This window comes from Brassica napus, chromosome C2 (assembly GCF_020379485.1).
Source record: "Brassica napus cultivar Da-Ae chromosome C2, Da-Ae, whole genome shotgun sequence".
NCBI classification, from domain to species: Eukaryota; Viridiplantae; Streptophyta; class Magnoliopsida; order Brassicales; family Brassicaceae; genus Brassica; species Brassica napus.
The window spans coordinates 8,826,458-8,847,286 of NC_063445.1; the positions used below are offsets into that span (position 1 = coordinate 8,826,458).

The 20,829-nt window shown below is 38.4% G+C and overlaps 2 protein-coding genes and 1 pseudogene across 2 annotated transcripts; 1 reads left to right on the forward strand and 2 right to left on the reverse strand.

Annotated features, from left to right (window-relative positions):
* Positions 1–1,270: 1,270 nt before the first annotated feature.
* Positions 1,271–5,903, reverse strand: LOC106429182 (annotated as a pseudogene).
* A 234-nt stretch (positions 5,904–6,137) lies between these two features.
* Positions 6,138–7,390, forward strand: LOC106429167 (protein OXIDATIVE STRESS 3 LIKE 2-like). Its single transcript, XM_013869904.3, has 2 exons — positions 6,138–6,724; positions 6,915–7,390. Exons 1-2 carry the CDS (start codon positions 6,450–6,452, stop codon positions 7,168–7,170), a joined length of 531 nt encoding a protein of 176 aa, XP_013725358.1. The 5' UTR covers positions 6,138–6,449; the 3' UTR covers positions 7,171–7,390.
* Positions 7,391–9,752: 2,362 nt separating this feature from the next.
* LOC106429176 (arabinogalactan protein 14) lies at positions 9,753–10,263 on the reverse strand. The gene has a single exon (XM_013869914.3). The coding sequence runs from the start codon at positions 10,110–10,112 to the stop codon at positions 9,930–9,932; it is 183 nt and encodes a 60-aa protein (XP_013725368.1). The 5' UTR covers positions 10,113–10,263; the 3' UTR covers positions 9,753–9,929.
* Between the last annotated feature and the right edge of the window lie 10,566 nt (positions 10,264–20,829).

A 20,829-nucleotide genomic window follows, 5' to 3' on the forward strand; every position in this document is an offset into this window, starting at 1 on the left:
AACTACGAATCTCTTTGTTCTTGTTATCTTCTTGAGATGGTAAAGAGTATAAATCTTATAGGTAGATTATTTTTTCAAATGTGTAAACAAAACCTGCTCTGTTTTCACAAAATAAAGAAATATCAGGAGATTCAAAACATAAACCACAAACATGAAACACCAAACTAATGTTGGGGCAGAGAACGAAGAAACCTAAGAATATCATGCGTCTTCAAAAAAATACACTATTACATGTCTCTGAACTAGACATTTTCTTTTTACCATGTATTTGTTTCTACATCTTGATGAGAATGTCCCCACATTTAGACAAGTAGCGTTCGCTAGGATGTACGCAGCCACTTTCTTCCCTCGCTATGTGTCTAAATATTGTCTCCATTCCATGAAGATGTGTAGTTAAACAATTCGGAACAATTGTTGTCTTGTTTGATCCAGAGGTTCATCGGATCATTGGAACACTATTTACCTATGTATAAAAAGCGTGATTATGAAATTTTTATCACTTAAATCATTGCTAAAGTTTTACATCCAGTATATCGTTTTATACTGCTCACCTAGCATACTAGGAAAGCCTTTTGAAAACATATCCTTGGTACATACCGACTTAAGCCAGATAGAATGAAGTCTTGGAGCGTCATTGGGATACTTGTTGGCACTTTGGAGTTTGGAACCACCTGTTAACTACCTTAGATAAGTAAGTCCTCTTCTCTTCTTCTGCACTTGGTATATGATATGATAAGATAAGATATACGATGTGTTACGTGTCTTAGTGTCTCACAAGATTATTATTACTTAATGATCAAATTTGAAGTGACATTTTATTATTCATCGTCTTTTGTCTGAATATGTGAATCGATAAACCAAGTCAATTTAAAAATATATAGCGTCTCCGGAAATTATGACATTTCGTAAAGACCAAATCAAAGAATTAAGAATAATATAATCTTGACATGATCAGAACTTGAAAGATCCTATCTAACATGTGGTGGAGATGAGTCATAGACACTCTCATTCTCATGGGTCCATAGTCCACATCCCATTCATGTATTTATTAGACTAGAAGTCAAAGGGTTATTTTATTTACCAATAGAACTATTGTTATTGATCAACAGTGAACATTCTTACATATTGTTTCATATTACTTTGCGCAAGAAAAAAAATTCATGTTTCCTAGTTTTTGATAAAATTCCATCTATTTTTATTTTATTTATACGAATCTATCGTTGTTCTGATTATCTTCTTGAAATGCATGAAATTGTTGAATCTTTTTTTTTTTGGTTTTAAAAATTGCTGGAATCCTTCTTACGTCTAATGTTTTTTGGGTCAAATATGTAAACTAAACAACAGCTCTGTTTTCACTAACTAGAAATGGTCCGGAGATTATAATTGTTTTTATAAAAAAAACAGGTGTCAGACACACACCATCACGTTAGAGTTCACTCAAACACTAACTGACATATCTCTGAAACTCTGTTAAGTTTCTTTAACTGCTTGAGCATGCGATGATATTTGTTTCGACATCTTGTGGAGAACGTCGCCATTTTTAGACAAGTAGCGCTTGCTAGTACGTAGGCAGCCACATTCCTCTCTTGCTCTGTGCCTTCATATTGTCTCCATTCCAAGATCTCCAGATGCGTTGATAAACATTCCGGATTTACTGTTGGTTCGTTCCATAGGTTCATCGGATCATTGTAACGGGCACTATGTTGCTGAGACGAAAAAGAGAAACATTACGCGTGTTAGTATTATAAATCGTTATAGAAAGTTAACACAAAAATGATAATTAAAGCTATTTTAACGATTGTATGTCAAACAAAATAAAGCTATTAGTAACTTGATTCTGCTACTAATTAACGTGTTAAATATGACTAGGAGAAAAACAAATATTTTTCTGCATTTTTATTATCGAGTGTATTTGTTATTATATGTTCAGGTAACATATTAGTCAAGTTTAAAGTAACCAAAAAAAGTTCCATACGTCGTACCGATTTAAGCTTGAGAGATCGAAGCAAGTAGATTCGCCCATCCCGCAGAACATGTACATTGCTCTAGATGCTCAAGACAGGGGAAGATAGTGCCACTAGGGTATGGAGTCTGCAATTAAACTATTTATTATATAATGTAATGAGAATAACAAAACATAAAAGGAGAAATCAAGACTTGTGGTCACCAATAGTAAGAAACTGTTTACCTCTGAAGTTAGAGAACAGAGAGAAAGATGCTGAATTGATGTGAGAGATCTTATAAACTTCTCAGATTGGCCACAAATAACCTGAATATTCGCCTTGATCACCTTTGGCATATGTTCAAACTTTAGAAAGTTACTGAATGTATCTTTAAAGTTCAGTTTCTCCAAAGAAGGAGCATTTATCACAAACCCATGATTCTCCTCAACGTATGCGCGTTTGTTTCCCTTTAAAGTTTTCAACAGATAAGCTCTTCAAAGAAGGCACATTGATATTGAATATCATAACATTGTCAGCTTGGGTTCGTTTTAAAACCAAATTATCAAGAACATCACAACCTTCTAGAAGCTTTGCAAGAGATTCATCGCCCGAGAATTTAACCGATAAAAGTTGCAAACTCTTGAGTGATGGCAAACAAAACCAAGGCGGAACAACCTTGAACATCACATCATCATCTTTGGTTTGGTTTACAACCAAATATTCAAGAACCGGACAAACTTGTAAAAAACTTGCAATAGTTTCATCGCCCGAGGAGTTCACCGATAGAAGGTGCAAACTTTTGAGCGATAGCAAACGAAAACTAGGCGGAACAACGTTGATATTTACTGCATGGAGTATCAATGACTTCAAGGTTACGCACGTACTCAAGCAACTTGGCAGTTTTAGCGTTTTTCCAGACATATGGATCCTCAACTTTCTCACAGATCGATTAACTGCGATGTTAACGCAAAAACTGATGTCTGAATCTAAATAGTTCCGACTAAGCTTGAGATGCAATCTCTCTAGAACTTGGCGATCCTTAGATAACAAAGATCCGTAAACAGAACTTAAAAAGGTCACTAAACTCTCATATGATTCATCATCAAACATGACATCAGGCACCAGTTGCCAAGGATTCTCCCACCGTTTTGATAGAAGATGTGTTGCTATATTCTCTTTAAACATCGGAAGTAATGAGAATATCTTCAAGATCAAGTCATCTGGCAACTCATTGATGCTCGGTTCCTCCATAATATTTTTGTCTGCTGGAGTTTCACTCACGGTTTCGGAAAATCCTAATTCGACTCGAACTAACCTGAAGGGGAAACTTGGGACGCAAACAAAGAAGAAACCTAAGAACCCTAGTTCAATTGTGTTTAGCAATTTTTTCAAAAACTATATTTTTAAAATAAAATTTATTAGGAATCAAAACAGTCGTATTCAATAAAAGTTAATTTCCTAATCCTATAGTTAACTTTTTCCAATATTCCTTTTTTTCTTAGTCTTACATGTTTCAATTACAATTGCAGTCTTATCCTCTCGATTTATTTTCTTCCTTTTTGATTGATTTAATTAAAATTTTAAAATAGATACAAACGAAAACTGTCTAAACGTTACAAAATAGAGCAAGATATCATATGAATCACCTCTTTAGACCTGTCATCAGCCGGAATAAAAGTAGAGAAACAGAGCAGAATCATGGCAATTCATGATGAAGATACTAATGTAGTTAACAAAAAAAAAGTTAGTATCTTCATCATGAATTGCCATGATTCTGCTATATTTCTCTACAGAGCAGAATAGACTGACGAATAATAACATTTTAATCACCTTGTCATATTTTCGAATTGCAACCTGAATATTCAATTGTTAAATAATTTACGTTATGAATATGTTTTATTCAGTGTTCATAATACAATCATTTGAAATTAAATATTTTTAAATTTTTAATAGATGGCATTTTTTATTTATATATACATATTAAAATCTATTTAATTTTATATTTTCTAAAACAAAAACATCATTAACTATTTATATACTCACAATTTTAAAAATAAACTATAGAATATAAGGGAGCATATAACATACAAAGTTCATAAATTTAATATTAATAATTGAAAATTTATGTGTAATTTGAAACAACAAAATCTAAAATATTAATTATTAAAGAAAACATAGAGAGTAGTTGATATTGTAGTGAAGATATTCGAAATCATTATCTTAAAAAAATGTTTTCTTCATATGTCGGGAAAAAGCTATCCGAAGCCGGACAAGATTCTTGGTTTAAGGATATAGCGTAATTACCGATTTATACTATCAAAGCAGAATCCTTCTTACGATTATGCCCTATACTTTTCCAATTAATTACAAAAAAATTCATTACTTTTTTCAATTGTTTTTAATGGTTTTCGGAAATTAAAAGTCCAACACATTTGATTCTATCCACCTAACAAAACAACCCAGTGTAAATAGCTTAGTTTGTATTGAGAGATACTTTATTTTGTCAGATCGTCTTCGGACACAAACAAAAACAACAGATTCTCATCGGAATAAACAAATCTATCATCGGAGCACACATGCATTATCTGAAAAGTAAAAAACAGAAAAAAATTAGTTTGTAAAAAAAAGTTTTTAAACGCGTACGATATAATGATTAGCAAAACGGTTGGATTCGTGTTATACCTTCGTAGATTGGTGATGATAGATCATGTTGCATCAGTTCTTACTTTATTATTTATAGAGAGAAGCAATATTTTTTAAAGATTATTCAGAAAATTCAAAAATACATTATTCTCTTTTGCCGGTTTTAGGATAGTTAAACCTGTTTTGGGTTGGGTTATAGAAAACAAAAGTTGGTCGTTCATTTGTAAGCCCAACTTATCAGTAATTCTTCATGTAATTTTTGATCATATAAGCTTTAAAGCTCAGTTTTTACTTTTTTATATTTGTTAACATAAACATGGATAATTTTTGTTCTTATTAAAAATGGTTATTTTTATGAATTAATTTTAAAATGGTTTTTATTTTATATTATAAATGTTAATTTATTTTCATTATTGAAATCAACTTCAATATAAATAGATTTATAAAAGATAAGAAATATTACTATGTAAAATATGGATTTCTCAATACAACGAAATCACAAAAAATATTATACGTTAAATATTTAAATTTAGCCAATTTTGTTCTAAAAATACAAAAATGTGATTTTTAACCGTATTATCCAAAAAAACAGGTATCAAACCGGCACCAAATTAAACTCGAACTTTATCTGAGTTTTTAATATTTTTATCCCAATCAAACTGAGAGCTAACTAATTAATCTGAAACCAAACCTAAACTCACAAATAATCGAATGGTCCATATATTTCTTAATTCGAAAAAACAAAATCACAATTGACACCGAAAACAAAAAAAACAAATTACAGTCGAAGCGAAAATTGAACGCACATGCCTAAATATATTAGTGAACAAATAGATGGATTAATAAATTTTTCAACGAAAAATATTCCGCGCTTTCAAAACGCGGATCAAAATCTAGTATACATAAAATGTCAATATAAAAATATTAGAGGATAGATATTTGGGATATCTTATTCTATATTAAAAATTAGGGTAAAGTCGTTACGAGTGATGGGAACTAAAAAATTTTGGTCCAATTAACAATAAATCAGTTAAAATAAAAATTAAAAGGTAACGATAGTGGTGACGAGGACATGATACGGATATGTTTAAAAGAATTGTTCTTATCCTCTTTGCTAACACACTACCATGTGGAATTGAAAACTCCTAAACAAATCTAAACCATATACTATTTAATAAATAAATCTTAGTATTTAATTACAAACCGACGTTGTAATATTTTATCCTCTCCTGCCAGCTTTAGACCTAATCTATCTTATCTACTATTTAATTTTGGAGTAAATGCCTATAGTTACCTTATTATCATCTTTTAAACTAGGACAAAGACAATGATTTTTTGGGATTTTTCTTAATTTTTATCGTTTCTAAAATTATTGTGATGGTATAAAAGAGAATATTATCTCATAAATGGCATATAAAGAAAAAGGGAGTTACAAAAACAAAACAAAAAGCGGGAAATGAGAGTGACGGTCCATAGAATGAGAACCGCATATCAGAAACACAATAATAGCAATTATCATATCATTTGCAATAGATAGATAGATAACAATAATAACAAACGATGAAAGAAATATTTTGAGATAAAAAGTGAAATTAGACAGAAGAGTCAACGTTATCCACGGCTTGCACGTAAGTAATACCCACACATTTATTTATCCTTTTTTTCTTTTTAAATTTTAAAAATAAAACTGGAACCTCTTCACATATCCATATATATAAATGTACATGTATATCTTCTTCAAATAGAACTCATGTTTCTGTGTTCCCAATTCCAGAACAACAACACACATCTTGACATCAGAACTCTCTTGTTCTGTTTCTAATCCTGTTTCAAGAATTCGTTTTACTTGATTTCTGTTGAAATATGAATCTGAATATAAAGAACATGGGCAATATGATCTATCAAGATTCAAGTAGGACACAAGAAGAAGAAGACCTTGTTGAAGGAGTTTCAAGATCGATGTTAGAAGCTGAAACGTTCTCAGTGGAAAAAGAAGAAAAAGATTTGTCATCTTGTTCATTATCTTCCATGTGTTCATCTGATTTAACAGAGGAGGATGAGGATGATGATGCTTCTTCATCTTCTTCAAATGGACCTCTTGACGATCTCTCTGACCTCATGTTACACCTCCCAATCAAGTAAGAAAACATTCTCTGATCATATTAGTCTCTTAAAAACTTCTTTCTGTAGTAATTATTTTAAGGTTTTCGATTACTTAATGGTGAATGGATCTAAAGATTTCCTCATCTCAAGATCTCAACTATCTCAAAGATTGTCTGTTTTTATTGATATTTATTTTCTAACAAAAGTTGTTTAATCTTTTGGCAGGAGGGGGTTGTCAAAGTTTTATGAAGGAAAATCTCAATCATTCACATCACTAGCAAGTGTTAAAAGTCTTGAAGATCTTATGAAGAGAGGTTTTAAAAATACAAGTAATAAAGCAAGAAGAAAGGCATGTAAGAGCACTGGAGGAATAATAGATCAAAGCTACAAAAGGTTTTATAGCCCAAAAGCTACAATCTCCAAGAAAGCCACAAGAACACCTTCTTCTGTTCTCTCTTGTCTAGCCAGGAAAATAATTTAGATCTGAGAGTCTTTCTTTAATTTTTTAAAAATCCTTTTTACGATTCACCAAATCGGTTTCAGTAACATAACCAAAAAAAAAACATGTTCACCTTAAATATTAAGCCTGTAAGAAAGCTATTCCAGTGTCTTAAATGTGTAGAAAAGTTAAATAGGCTTGTTCGTACACCCTTTTTGGCCTTTGGCTCTGTTTAGTTGAATGTGTCAAAGCTTGTTGCATAGCAAGAGACAGCTTGTCTCATGTTCCGAACCGATAACCTGAGAAAGTTTATGTAATGGATATCAGATCATTGATTGGTATGGCTATGCAAAAAAAAAAAAAAAGATGAAAACTGTATCTGGAAATTTGGATTTGAGTGGAATTTAGTTTAGTACTCTACTCTGATAAGTTGTAGAGGTACTCCTTCGAAAATAACGGAACTCGAGCACTTTTACTTCTTCAACTAACTTATCAACAACTTATGGGATATAAGGATTGTAGAGCTTTCTCCCTGTGAATGCCATTGTTATAGTATACAGAACTTATCCATTTATCAGCGTTTTTCTCGTTCTGGCTGATCATATTTATATTTCTTACCTTCTCTTCAAGATCAACTCAAAGGCGTTGATAAATCTTAGTAAACTCATTTCTGCTGGTCACACACTTACTCCAAACCTTGCCATACTTAGGATCATCACCACTCTGCGAAAAGGGTGCAAACAAAAAGTAACGCAGTGGTGTAGATTATACTGCAACCGTAGTGTAGAACGAGAACGCCTGTGAGGAAAGTTGGTTTGTTACACGATCCGAATTAAATCTAACTTGTGCTTCTTTGTAAAATGCCAGTTAGACTTAGATATAACTTGAGGTTTCTTGGAATGAGTACCCTTTATAACTTGAGGTTTCTTGGAATGAGTACCCTTTCCTTTGATCTTCGAACAGAGGTCCATAGCAAAACAAATATAGGGAGAAAACAAGAATATAAGTAAGCGAGAAAGGAGGTTTATTTGGAATTGAATCATGGCAAGTTCTGTGTGTTTTGGTTGCCAAAGTAAGTCTCCAACCCGCGGTTTGTTCTCAATTTGACTGTCTAGATTACCCAAATAAAAACAACAGTAGAAACATTAGCAAGTTCCCAACAACAAAGAGACGAGACAGTTAATTGTGACTTCAGTTGTTTGAGTCGGGTAACTTCTGCAACAAGTAAACACCAAAGAAACCTACAACGCAAGCTAAGAAAAACAACCACACCTTTGGACAGGTCTTAATCAAAGTCAGTGCACATCATGGAGAAATTAGAAGCCCAAGTTGCGCTAATACAAATAAACGTACGATGATGGGCTTAACGGGGCATATATTAGGGTTTAAACAAGTTCTGCTAATACTGTTTCAAAGGTAGTTTGTAATTGTATACTGCATCCAGTCAAACTATCAACTAGGGTTCGGGCGTTCGGGTTCGAATTGGCTATTTCAGACTTTTGGGTATTTTGGTATTTGGATTTTTGGGTATTTTCAGTTTAGGAATTTCTATACTTTGGATCGGATTCAGATATTTTAAATTCGGGTTCGGATATTTAGATTTGGAAAACAAAATCATATTCTCTGTTTCTTAAGTTTCTTGTATTAAAAAATATACCTTTAACTTAACTGATTTTCTAATTCTATTAGATTGAACGATTAATATGTTTAGAGATAAAACTTTAAAAATAGAAAAACACTCATTTGATTGTTGTTTTGAAGTTTTGGATGCTACTTTTGTTAATCTATGAGCTAAAAGTGCGCTTGATATGAATTTTAAATAAGTAGCAAATGACTTGTCCATAACTATATGTATATTATTTGATCTTGAGCCATGTATAATATTACTATAAATATATATATTTCTAATAAAATGAATGAAGTAAAATATAAATATATGGTTATGTGTACATATGTTTGGTTATCTTCGGATATTCATTCGGATTTGGATATCTAGTCTTTCTGACAATATTTGTTCAGGTAGTTTGATACTTTGGTTCAGATTTTTGTTTGAATTTTTTGGGTCGGGTTCGGAAACGGATTCAAATGTAAAATGCTCAAGCCTATTATCATGGAAAACAGTGGTAAACCATGCTTCAGTACCAAACGAATTAAAAGAAATCTTTTGGGAAGAATTAAATTATTTGATTACAATTTTTTATATTAGTTGCATTCTTAAAAAAGATATGCCATGTGAATACTTAAAAGGTGTTTGCTTTTTGTCCGCTCTCACTTTAAAAAGGAAGCATACTAGCCAGCTTTAAGTTGCTTTTATATATTCGAATTTAGTATATGACTAAAGGTCTATAAGCTAACTAATGTTTGAACAAAAGACACCATAAAAAACCAAATATATAAGTATATTAGAGCAACCTCAACGGAGTATTTTTGCTCTTGGGTTCTTAAAATGTGTATTGAGCAAGAACCCCCGTTGACATACACATGTATGTGTTTTAAGAATCCAAGAGCAAGAACCCCATTGAGATTGTTCTTAGATTATTATATCTAGCCTTACCGTATGAAAATTTCTCGATTTTTGTTTGCATCATATCTACCTTTGAAGATAATGAATAAATATATCAAAAGAGGAAAAATTAATGATTATTATTGATGTTAGGATGAGTCAATTTTAATAACGTTACATGGAAGAAATAGATCAAACTCAAGACATAAAATCAGCAACAAGATGTCAAGAACTCAACGAGACACAAACAAATGATTTTATTTAATTCACTTAAAATATAAGAAGGGGAAAAAACTTCTTAAAAGATTAATCCGAAGGCCAAAACCGTGACGGAGGCGAAGAAAGTAGGGATAAACGAGGATGCATCGGAGGTAGGGCTCGGGGCAGGAGCGTCAACCGCTGCAGCCGACTGTTCAACCGCAGAAAATACTATCAATGCAACCAAAACCGCTATGAAAAGCTTCATCTTCATTGCCTCCATTGTTATTATTTTGGATTTGAGACTCAGAGAGAGCAGATGAAGAGAAGGAAAAAGAGGTTTCGGTGTTTATTGTTGTTTTTGATTTGTGACTTGTGAATTACATTTGTTAGTGTTTATATACACGAGAACGCATGAAAGGCCAAGGTGTGTACATGTCACTTTACACCGACGCGTTGAATAATTTAATCTTAATGTTCTCAATACTTTATAACAAAAACCACGACCAATTTAATTTTAACTGTATAATATATGTGTTACTGTACTGTGGAATTGGTTTGTGACACGTAAAAGGTTTTAGTTATTTTTTACCAATTTTGTGCATTATATAAAGAACTGGTTACGACAACTGAAACTAGAAATAAGAGAAATTGTTGGAGCTTTAAACCTAAAAGGCTACAATGACATCGAAATATCACTGATTAAATAAATAAATAAATAAATAATATATATATATATATATATATATATAATATTTTAGAATAAAAAATTTTCACGGTCTAAAACCTGTTTAAAAATGCTGGTCGAGATTTCTCTCCCAGACACTAGTCTCAAGGCAAAGCGTATTCAGAAGACCAGCGGATAATAGACTGAAAGTGACCATTCACTTTCTTTCTTCAGAAAGAAAGTATTCACTGGGCACTTCGAAGGTTCTCAATAAAAACCCTACTCCTTACCCTGAAATAGCATCCTCCAAACAACTATTCCATCTTCACACCAGCCACAAATCTCGACCTAGAAGCATCTTCACGGCTTAAAACCTGTTTGAAGAAGCACAACAACAAGCTAAACAGTTCTCAACCGCAGCCATCACCACCACCACCACCGAAGATTCTTCAAGAGTTGTTCTAACTTTTTTCAAAGTAACAAAGCAGAAGAGTACCTCTATCATAGTAAACGGGTGCTAGGAGTAGACATCTAACTCCTCCAGCAACGAGTACTAGCAACCACAATCAATGGCGACGAGATTTACTCTGGCTGAAAAGGGGAAACAACAGATGAGAGAAGAACAGAATAACAAAGTGAAGAGAATCAAAGCCCCCAGCATTGATACCTCAGCTCTCATCAAGGAAAATGCTCTTACCTTGATAGGAAGACTCACCAACCCACAAGAGCAAAAGATATGAGCCCTCATTCCAGCCCTTCCACGCAAATGGAACCTGCAAGGCAAAGCAGTAGGCTCAGACCTGGGAAACAACTGCTTCCAGTTTAGATTTGAAAGAGAGGAGGACCTGCGAAGAGTTCTTGACAACAGGCCCTATCACTTTGCATACTGGATGGTCATTCTACAGAGGTGGGAACCAGTGATATCCAACTACTTTCCGTCCATGATACCATTCTGGATCAGAATCAAAGGACTCCCACTTCACTACTGGCAGGATGATATGGTCTGTAGAGTGGGCCAGGAGCTAGGCACAATGGAGAACCATGAATTAACAAAGACAACAGCCATGGTTAAAGTGTCAGTTGATGGACTAAAGCCCCTGGTCAAGGAATTGATAATTGAGTTCGACTCGGGAGAAGAAACCTCGGTCACCTTGGAATATGAGAGACTAGAGGGTCACTGCTCGCACTGCTTCTCGCTCTACACTCAAGAAGAAACTGTCCCCAGAAACGAGAGGAGGAAGCAAACCGAAATCAAAATCAATCACAAAAAGCAGAGGAGAATTTCTATGAAACAAGAACCTCAAGCTCTCGACATACGGAGAAAGTAGAAAAGGAACAAAGCAAGAAAAAGGTAGACACTGACCTAGTCGGCTTCAAGACAAGGGTAGATAGACATGGAAAGGTCTTTGGTGAGAGAGTAAGCACAAGACAAACTCGGATCCCTCCACCAGTACCTTCTACAAACGCTATACATCCCCCAAAACCGACATGGAGTCAAAAAATAACACAAGAGGAAGCTCAATCATACTACTCTCCACAGTACACTCAGAGCAGACAAGCTAGCTACAGAGAGACAAAAAGAGGACGAGACCTGTTCCCCAAACGAAGCCAAGGCCAATGGAGGCCCAAACATACGATGGATCCAGAAGAGAACTTAACAAGAACGGCGGAACAACGCTCCCTTGTTCCCAGAGATACCGTAGCTCCTGAAATAACATAAACAAATCCAATTGGGCTCCGCATTCCAACGATGGAGGAAGTAATGGAGGACTTACACCATGTAACAAGGCAGTACTTAAGCTGCCCTGATCTGGTGGAAGCAGCTGCTAGGAGACAGAGAGTCTCATTTGGAGATGCCTCGGGGCAGATGGAAGAGACGGCGGCGTCAATCATAGCAGCAGAGACTCGCAGACACGCTCTGTTCTCACAGTCTAGGGGACCCGAGAGTAACCCCAATACCCCACCACCACCACTGAACCATGAGTTTCCCCTCAGAGATATAACCCTCCCAGCTCCCACAGACAACTGTAGCCCAATGATTGAGGAGAATACTTATGCAGCAGGGGAAGACACTGAAATAGATCTTAAATACAGAGAGGTCGACACAACTCCACGACGAGAGTCTGAAGGACCTACAAAGTTGAAATCGATTGTCATTAGCCATGTCCTTGGACCAGATGAAGTACCCTTGATCCCCCAAGAACCTGTTGAACAGGTTAGGGAAGATGAGACCCTCAAAGATTTTCAAAATAAAGTCAAAAGAAGGGTACGTAAACCAACTCTGACCAGACCATCAGGGAATAGTCCTAATATCCTAAGGGGAGCTAGCTCGAAAAAAAGGAAAATCTCGCAGATACAGAACTCACCGGCTAGAGGAGCAGGCCCTTCAAAGGGACCTAGATCATCAGTGCAGAAGAAGGCAACCAGTGATGGAGCCTCTGCAGTACCACCAAAAAATTCGAGGAGTAATAACCCAAACCCGCCCATAAACCTCATTCCTGCAAGGACCAAGAGAAGCTCGGATTTTCGGGCCTCTCCACACCTGGCTCCTTAGTCGTATCAAGCTGGAATTGTAATGGGTTGGGGAACCCCATTACGATCCAGCGTTTGAAGGAGATCCACAGGAGAAATGCTCCTGATATCTTCTTCCTCATGGAGACAAAAAATCCCACTGAGGTGGTCTTGGACAAACTACAGTGGCTCCACCCAGATCAATACGTTGTGGTACCACCAGAAACGCCAGGTAGCGGAGGACTGTTCTTAACTTGGAAACCTGATATCAAACTAGAAGTGTTGAAGTCCTCGAAGAACTTCATAGACACCACAATTACTCATAAAGGAGTCAGCTTCCATGCCACCTTTGTATACGGGGAACCTGATCATACAAAACGTCAATCGGTTTGGGAAGAGCTGACAAAGTTACAAATCAATCAAGGGGAACCGTGGCTACTGACAGGTGAGAAGTGAGAAGTGCGGAGGACCAGACAGGGCTGAAGGGACCTTCTGCGCCTTCAGAACTTTCCTATCCCACAATGACCTCTTCGATCTAAAACATTCGGGTAGCTATCTATCATGGAGAGGACTGATATTAGAAGTTTTCAAGGCTCCTAAGACAAATGTTGTAGTATAAATGATTGTCGAACCAATTCTAAGGGACTTCAAGCACTGAGAATGCAAGTACTTACTTAATCTAAATGCAACCGATGATTTTAAAGGTTTTCAAAACTAATGATTATTACTAATGCAGTTTCAGAATAATAAAAATGGTAAATGAGTTGACTTTCTTAACTAAGGAAATGAGAACTCATGGGCATAGGAATTAGACCTTGGGTGATCAAGTTTCAAACTAAGGATGGCAAACGAACAATCAAACTATCAACCTTAAGCTTAGACACGATTCTAAACAAACTCTATAGATGAATGTTCATTTACTAACACATTTCAAACAACAAATGTCTTCGGTTGAATAATATGGAAGCAATCATTACTAACAGGTCTAAGGCTGTCTTAGCACTTCTAACAACAAATGTCTTTGGCAAAATATGCTAAAAGCTTAGAAGAGTTGTTTCAGGCATTTCATCGAACACCTTTTGGGTGGGAAATGCCTAAAGATCAACTTTTGAGAAGCTAACTCAAAAGATGCATTATGATTACTCTACTAGCAAGGTTTTGGAATGATCTACTCTAAAACATCCTAGCTCTAACCTAATCACCCTTAATCTTCCTAACCCATGAATTCAAATGGTGATTACTCACTACTCTTCATGATTCCTCTTAAATCCATTTTGGATATCAGATTAATCATACAGAGGGATACAACAACGAATTGGAAAACACAGAATTGCAATAACTAGATGAACAAAGATGATTCAAGAGATGAACTTTCCAAAAGTTTTTCTTAGAACAAAAGATCATCTGTCTGGTGGCTGCAAAAAATCCTTAAAACATAGGTTTTCAGAAGTAAAAACGTGCATAATGAAATGACTAAAAGGGCCTTGAGTAGAAATGAATTCGAGCAAACAGAAGGCGCGCAGCGACCTCCAGTAGTCGCTCCGGGAGGTCGCTCCAGGCTTCGGGAGCGACCTGGAGGGGTCGCTGCAAGACGTCGCTCTGGGTCGCTCTTCACGAGCGACCTCGCTGTGTCGCTCCGGTCACGTCGCTCCGGGTGATGGAGACGCGAGCGACCTCGCTGTGTCGCTCCAGGCCGCATCGCTCCGGGTGATGGAGACGCGAGCGACCTCGCTGTGTCACTCCGGTCAAGTCGCTCTGAAAGGATGTCACAACGACTTCACGGTGTCACTCCGGTGAGGTCGCTCCCATGCACTGCTCGTCCAATGATCACCTTTATCACCTATTTTGAGCTCCAAATGCACCCAAATGTCTCCAAGAACTCCATGTGGTACTCCAATACCTGATAAGGACTTATGTATGCAAAATGCAACCTAAACATGGCTAAATCCTAGTCTATATGATCAAAATGCACATGGGTGAATGAATAAGACAATGGAAATATGCAAGATATCAACTCCCCCAAACTTGTTCTTTTACTTGTGCGCAAGTGAACTTTCTAGAACTCATAGGGAGAGAGGTTTGAAGGTGGGAGCTCATAGCCAAAAGAAACACAACTAGCACTCGATTCAACATCTAATCTAACATGAGCACACTCTCTTATTACACTCTAGCTTCTCTAGGCCTATCTCAACTCTTTTTGCCCTTATACTCATCGTCAAGCATCTACACATTCAAATCAACCAACTCTCACATTCATTAAGCATAAATCATCAAGTGAATTCTTGCAAATGGTCAATTGGTCCAAATCATTTGGTTGAGTAAGGGAAAACTTTTATTCAAGTGGGTCAAGAGGTTCAATATTCATGATCTTTTAAAGTGGTTTACTCTCAAAACAAGTAGCCTTGACATTGCACATAATATATCTAAGAAAGTGACCAACTCATGCATACAATGCTCAATCTCCATTGTTCTACTCTTTTCCCAAACATACAAGTTATGCAATCACTTCATAATGTCAAACCCAACTCTCATCTCTCACCAAAAGATCCCAAGAACACTTTGCACATAAAACTCTTTTTCTTTGAAATCTATAAAGGATTTTCTTAACTTCTAAACAAATCTTAGCTCTAAACAACTTTTGCTAGCCCCCTTTTCTTTTTTTTCTCCTTTTTTTTTTTTTTTTTTTTTGTTTTTGTTTGGGGGCCATGACTTTTCACAAATCGAGCTAGAAGTTTCTCTACTTATCCCATAAAGACTAGTCAATTAAACACAAGAGTTCACTCTTTTCCTTCAACTTTATCATACTCCCAAATCAAACTTCACAACACTCACCCCCATCCTATGGCTAGACAATAATGTGCCTAATCTAGCAAGAATGCAGATCAAGCATTGTCGTTCCCGATACTCTCAACATTATGTGCATGTAAGACTTTCCGAAGAAGACCTCACTCATCAATCAATGAAGGCTTAAACAGAGGAAGAGATTTTGGGGAGAGGTCTACCACTAGAGGTTGTCAAAAAAGATTGGCATAAATGATGTGACAACTCAAGTGTGTATATCCATGATTCAGTACACAAGGGACCATGAGCAAGATGCATTAAGTTCGTTCAGTTCAAATAAGGTTGTAGTTGGCTTCAAAGACTGAGTTTCAGTAATCAACAAGTTTCAGGAATAGTTTTCAAGGCTCGAAGCATACAAGTCCTTTTGAGAGGTGCATAAGCTACTCAGGTGCAAAGTAGTGTTCTTTACAAGGCATTTAAAATCATTGCTCCCAATGCAAGTGAATGCAACTTATATGCTCTAGACTCTCCTAGAAATGCAAATGATGCAAACTAAATGATTTTTTTTTTCATATGCAAATAGATATGCAATGCATGACTCAATGAAACAACATCAAAGCAAACATGATCAAATACTTGGTACCTCCCCCAAACTTAAATGACACAGCCTCTGTATTGTCAAGGAGAGGGAGATACCCAAAAAGAGAAGACTAATATGGAAAAACAAAATGATATATACAGGGGAAAGTAGAGAAGTACCTTCAAGGATAGTAAGTGGGGGCAGATGCCCCAGCATCATCGTCGTCCGGTGGAAACGTGGTGTAGTAACCTCCATGTCCTGAGGTGTAGTCTCCATACCATTGTTGGCCCTGAACTTCTTCAATCTCAGCTTCACTCTCTGAAGAGGCTAGGGATGGAGACTTGTTTCCAGAGGCGGAAGGCGGAGTGGGTGGGTTCCTCCATTGTCGCTGGAGCTGTCTATCAGTGAGTGGGAAACCAAGATCAGTGGGCTGAGGTGGGGGTTTGGGGACTGATGTGTTCGCGAAGGCGAAGTCGGCTGAGCTACATCCAGCTATTCCTCCTCTGGTCAAGACATCGGCCACCTTCTTTATGAACTTGGCTGAAGTCTTTGCTTGCTTCTTCACCGTCTTGCTCAGCGCCTTGCACTTGTCCTTCAGCTTTTCGATTATTCTGTCTTGTGCCTTGTTCCATCGCTGAAGTTGGCTAATGTGGTCATGAGCATCACGAAGCGCACCAGGGGGAAGGACTCCATCATGTGGCTTGAAGTAGTAGCGTGGAGGTCCATAGATGGGTACAGATTCTTCCCTAGAAGGTTCTGTGAAGTCGTGTCTCGTCGGAACACTCCTTTTCCTTGGTGCAGCAATGGGACCGAGAGACCCGTGTTCTCCAAGAAAGTCTTCTTGGGATAAGTTGAAGCTGATAGCTCCAGGTCTCTCTAAGCTCGTCAGTCTCTGGTTTGGAAGAACCACTTCGACCGGCTTGCCCTGCAAGTAGTAGTGGTAGACGTAGTCCTTCCCATACATCCCACTGAAATAGGTGGCAATCCTCAAGTAAGTGCCATCGATGAACTTAGGCCCTGCTGCGTCTTTTCCCAAGGGAACATTCAGAAATTGGAGTGGTGTGATCATCCCGCATATCCCAACCTTTGGTTGCGAATCAGTTGTGTACCATGCCCAGTCTCTGTAGTGCTCGAGATGATTCACGAAGAAGCTGACCATCCCGAAGGAAGCATAGATGTTGTTGCTTGGATGGGACAACGTTCCAGGTGGGGCGTAAGGGCGGATAGCCGGGCAGAGCAGTCGCATGTCTTCCTCGGTGACACTACCAGCTTGCTTTCGTGGGTAGAATGCATGGACGAGCATCCTATGGAGGTAGCGTACAGACGGGTGCCGGATATGTGAGTTCTTGTCAGCCCCGGTAGAGTGCTTGTTTCCAGTGATTAACTTTCAAAGCTGAGTGGGGAGGTTTTCACAGTTGGGAAGGGAGTAGTCTGCCAAGTCTTGGAAACCCATGACTCTCCCAATGTCTTTGAAGTTCATGTTGTACTCTATCCCATTGACCTTGAACTTTATTTTTCCCCATCCTTGCCTCACGTGCGGATCGTCATGGTAAGTGACCTCAAGGGAAGACAAGAACTGACATGAGACATCTCGGTAGGTGGGGTAGGCCATGGTGAGGAGTTTGGACATCTTCAGGTGCCCCAGCATTGCCTCAATATCAGAATCGAGACCCACCTCCTTCAGCAAATCAAGGTCAGCGAATCTGGTCGGAGTCCAAGTTACCCCATTTAACAAATGGTGATACAGCTCTTCCTCAGATGGAGTTTTCGCCCTATCTCTATCCTCAATAACATCTTTCCCCTTGGACATCTTGGCCCTCTTTGTAGGAGCCTGCTCATATGCACTTTCATCGCCACTTTCTTCATCTGCGGCAACTGCTATACTCTTTCCTGCCCTCTTCTCTAGCTCCTTTGCCTTCTTTGCAGCCACGGTTTTCTGTCGAGAAGTCCTTTGTGTCCCAGAACCAGCTCGTTCCGAGGCTAAAGCCTTTCCTCTCAACGAAGACTCTTGACTTTCAGGTTCTTGCCTCTCAGCATCCGACTTTCCTTTAGTTTTCCTAACCATTGTACCTGGACCGGCTCGGGAGCAACCTGGAGTGGTCGCTCTGATGGATCGCTCTGTGTCGTAGTAAACGCGAGCGACCTCACGTGGTCACTGCGTCACGTCGCTCCCAGCGACAGAAAACGCGAGCGACCTCACGTGGTCACTGCGAGACGTCGCTCCGAGAGTGATTCTCGAGCCTTGGAGACAGAGAACGCGAGCGACTTAGCCGAGTAGCTCTGATCACGTCGCTCCCAGCGATAGAAACGCGAGCGACCTCACGTGGTCGCTGCGAGACGTCGCTCCTAGAGCGACTCTCGAGCTCCGGACACCGAATATGCGAGCGACTTGGACCAGTCGCTCTGATCACATCGCTCCTAGCTGGAGCGACCTCGTGGCGTCGCTGCGGAAACTCACTCCCACGCTCGAGTCCTTGCCTTGACCGGATCGATGAACCACCTGAACACTACTTCAACACTTTCCCTTCTTTTTTTTTTATGAAATATGATGAAAATGAAAATACCAATGCAATATGTACAAGGATACGCATGGGACTTCCTCCCAAGTGAGCTTGTTTTAAGTCTCTAGCTTGACTTTGCCTCCTTTTGGACTAGGCTGGGGGTAGGATCAGACAGTGGAGTTGAAACTCCATCTTCCTCAGGTGCATCCGCCATGTAGAGCTTAACCCTTTGTCCATTGACTGTGAAGTCTCTTCCATCAGTACTCCACAAAACTATTGCTCCATATGGCTTAACCTCTTTGACCTTGAAAGGGCCGGACCACCTTGACTTAAGCTTTCCTGGAAACAACTTCAGTCTTGAGTTGTAGAGAAGAACTTGATCTCCTTCTTTAAACTGTCTCTTTAGGATATTCTTGTCATGGAAAGCTTTAGTCTTCTCCTTGTAGATCCTTGAATTTTCGAAGGCATCCATTCTTATCTCATCAAGCTCATGTTGCTGAAAATGCCCTTTCTCCTTGGCACTCTTGATGTCAAAGTTCAGCAACTTTACTGCCCAAAGTGCCTTGTACTCAAGCTCCACTGGTAGATGGCAAGCTTTCCCATACAATAGGTTAAAAGGTGTGGTCCCCAGAGGTGTCTTGTAAGCTGTCCTGTAAGCCCAGAGCGCATCATCAAGCTTAACTGACCAAGCCTTCCTTGTAATCCCCACAATCTTCTCCAGAATGGACTTGATCTCTCTGTTAGAAATCTCAACTTGACCACTTGTTTGAGGATGGTAAGGAGTTGCAACCTTGCTTAACACCGTTCTTCCTGAGAAGTCCCTCAAGCAGTTTGTTGATGAAATGAGACCCTCCATCACTGATTACAACTCTTGGAACTCCGGACCTTGGAAAGATGGTGCTCTTGAACATCTTGATTACCACTCTTGCATCATTGGTGGGACTTGCAATAGCTTCCACCCATTTTGAGACATAATCAACAGCTACCAGGATGTACTTGTTGCCATGTGATGATGGAAATGGCCCCATGAAGTCAATACCCCACACATCAAACACTTCAACTTCAAGGATTGGATTCTGAGGCATCTCATTCCTCTTGGTGATGTTTCCCCTCCTTTGGCATGAATCACACCTTGAAACAAAGTCTTGTGTGTCCTTGAACATGTGTGGCCACCAGAATCCAGCTTGTAACACCTTAGCAACAGTCTTGAAGGTAGCAAAGTGGCCTCCATAAGATGATCCATGACACTGTGTAAGGATCCCATCAATCTCCTCATTAGCAACCACTCTCCTATAAAGTTGATCTTTGCAGAGAATGTAGAGGTAGGGCTCATCCCAGTAGTATCTCTTAACATCCTTGTAGAACTTCTTCTTGGCATAACCCACAAGATTCAAAGGCTCTTTTCTTGTGGCTAGGTAATTCACCAAATCAGCATACCAGGGTTCTTTCTCTTCTGTTGCTTTGACTTCTTCAAGCTTCCTTCCAGTCTCACAAACTGCTATCACTGCTCCAATAGCCATGATCTGTTCCTCAGGGAGTCCTTCATCAATGGGAATGCCACACTCCACTCTCAGCCTGGACAAGTGATCAGCTACACCATTCTCAACTCATGGCTTGTCCTTGATCTCCAAATCAAACTCTTGCAGCAAAAGAATCCATCTCAAGAGCCTGGGCTTTGCATCCTTCTTCGCCAAAAGGTGTCTCAACGCAGCATGATCTGTGTAGACAATGACTTTAGATCCCACCAAGTAGCTTCTGAACTTCTCAAAGGCAAAGACAATGGCTAGCATCTCTTTCTCTGTTGTGGCATATCTCTTCTGAGCATCATTCAGGGTTTGGCTCGCGTAGTAGATCACATGGGTCTTGCCATCTTTCTTCTGCCCCAAAACAGCTCCCACAGCATAATCACTAGCATCACACATGATCTCAAAGGGGAGATCCCAATTAGGTGGCTGGACAA

What these genes read in the sequence shown, in the direction of transcription:
- LOC106429167 (XM_013869904.3), top strand. Translation starts at nt 6,450, where the DNA reads ATGAATCTGAATATAAAGAACATGGGCAATATGATCTATCAAGATTCA. An exon ending in ATGTTACACCTCCCAATCAA is followed by an intron (nt 6,725 to 6,914) that starts GTAAGAAAACAT and finishes ATCTTTTGGCAG; the next exon opens with GAGGGGGTTGTCAAAGTTTT.
- LOC106429176 (XM_013869914.3), bottom strand. Translation starts at nt 10,112, where the DNA reads ATGGAGGCAATGAAGATGAAGCTTTTCATAGCGGTTTTGGTTGCATTG.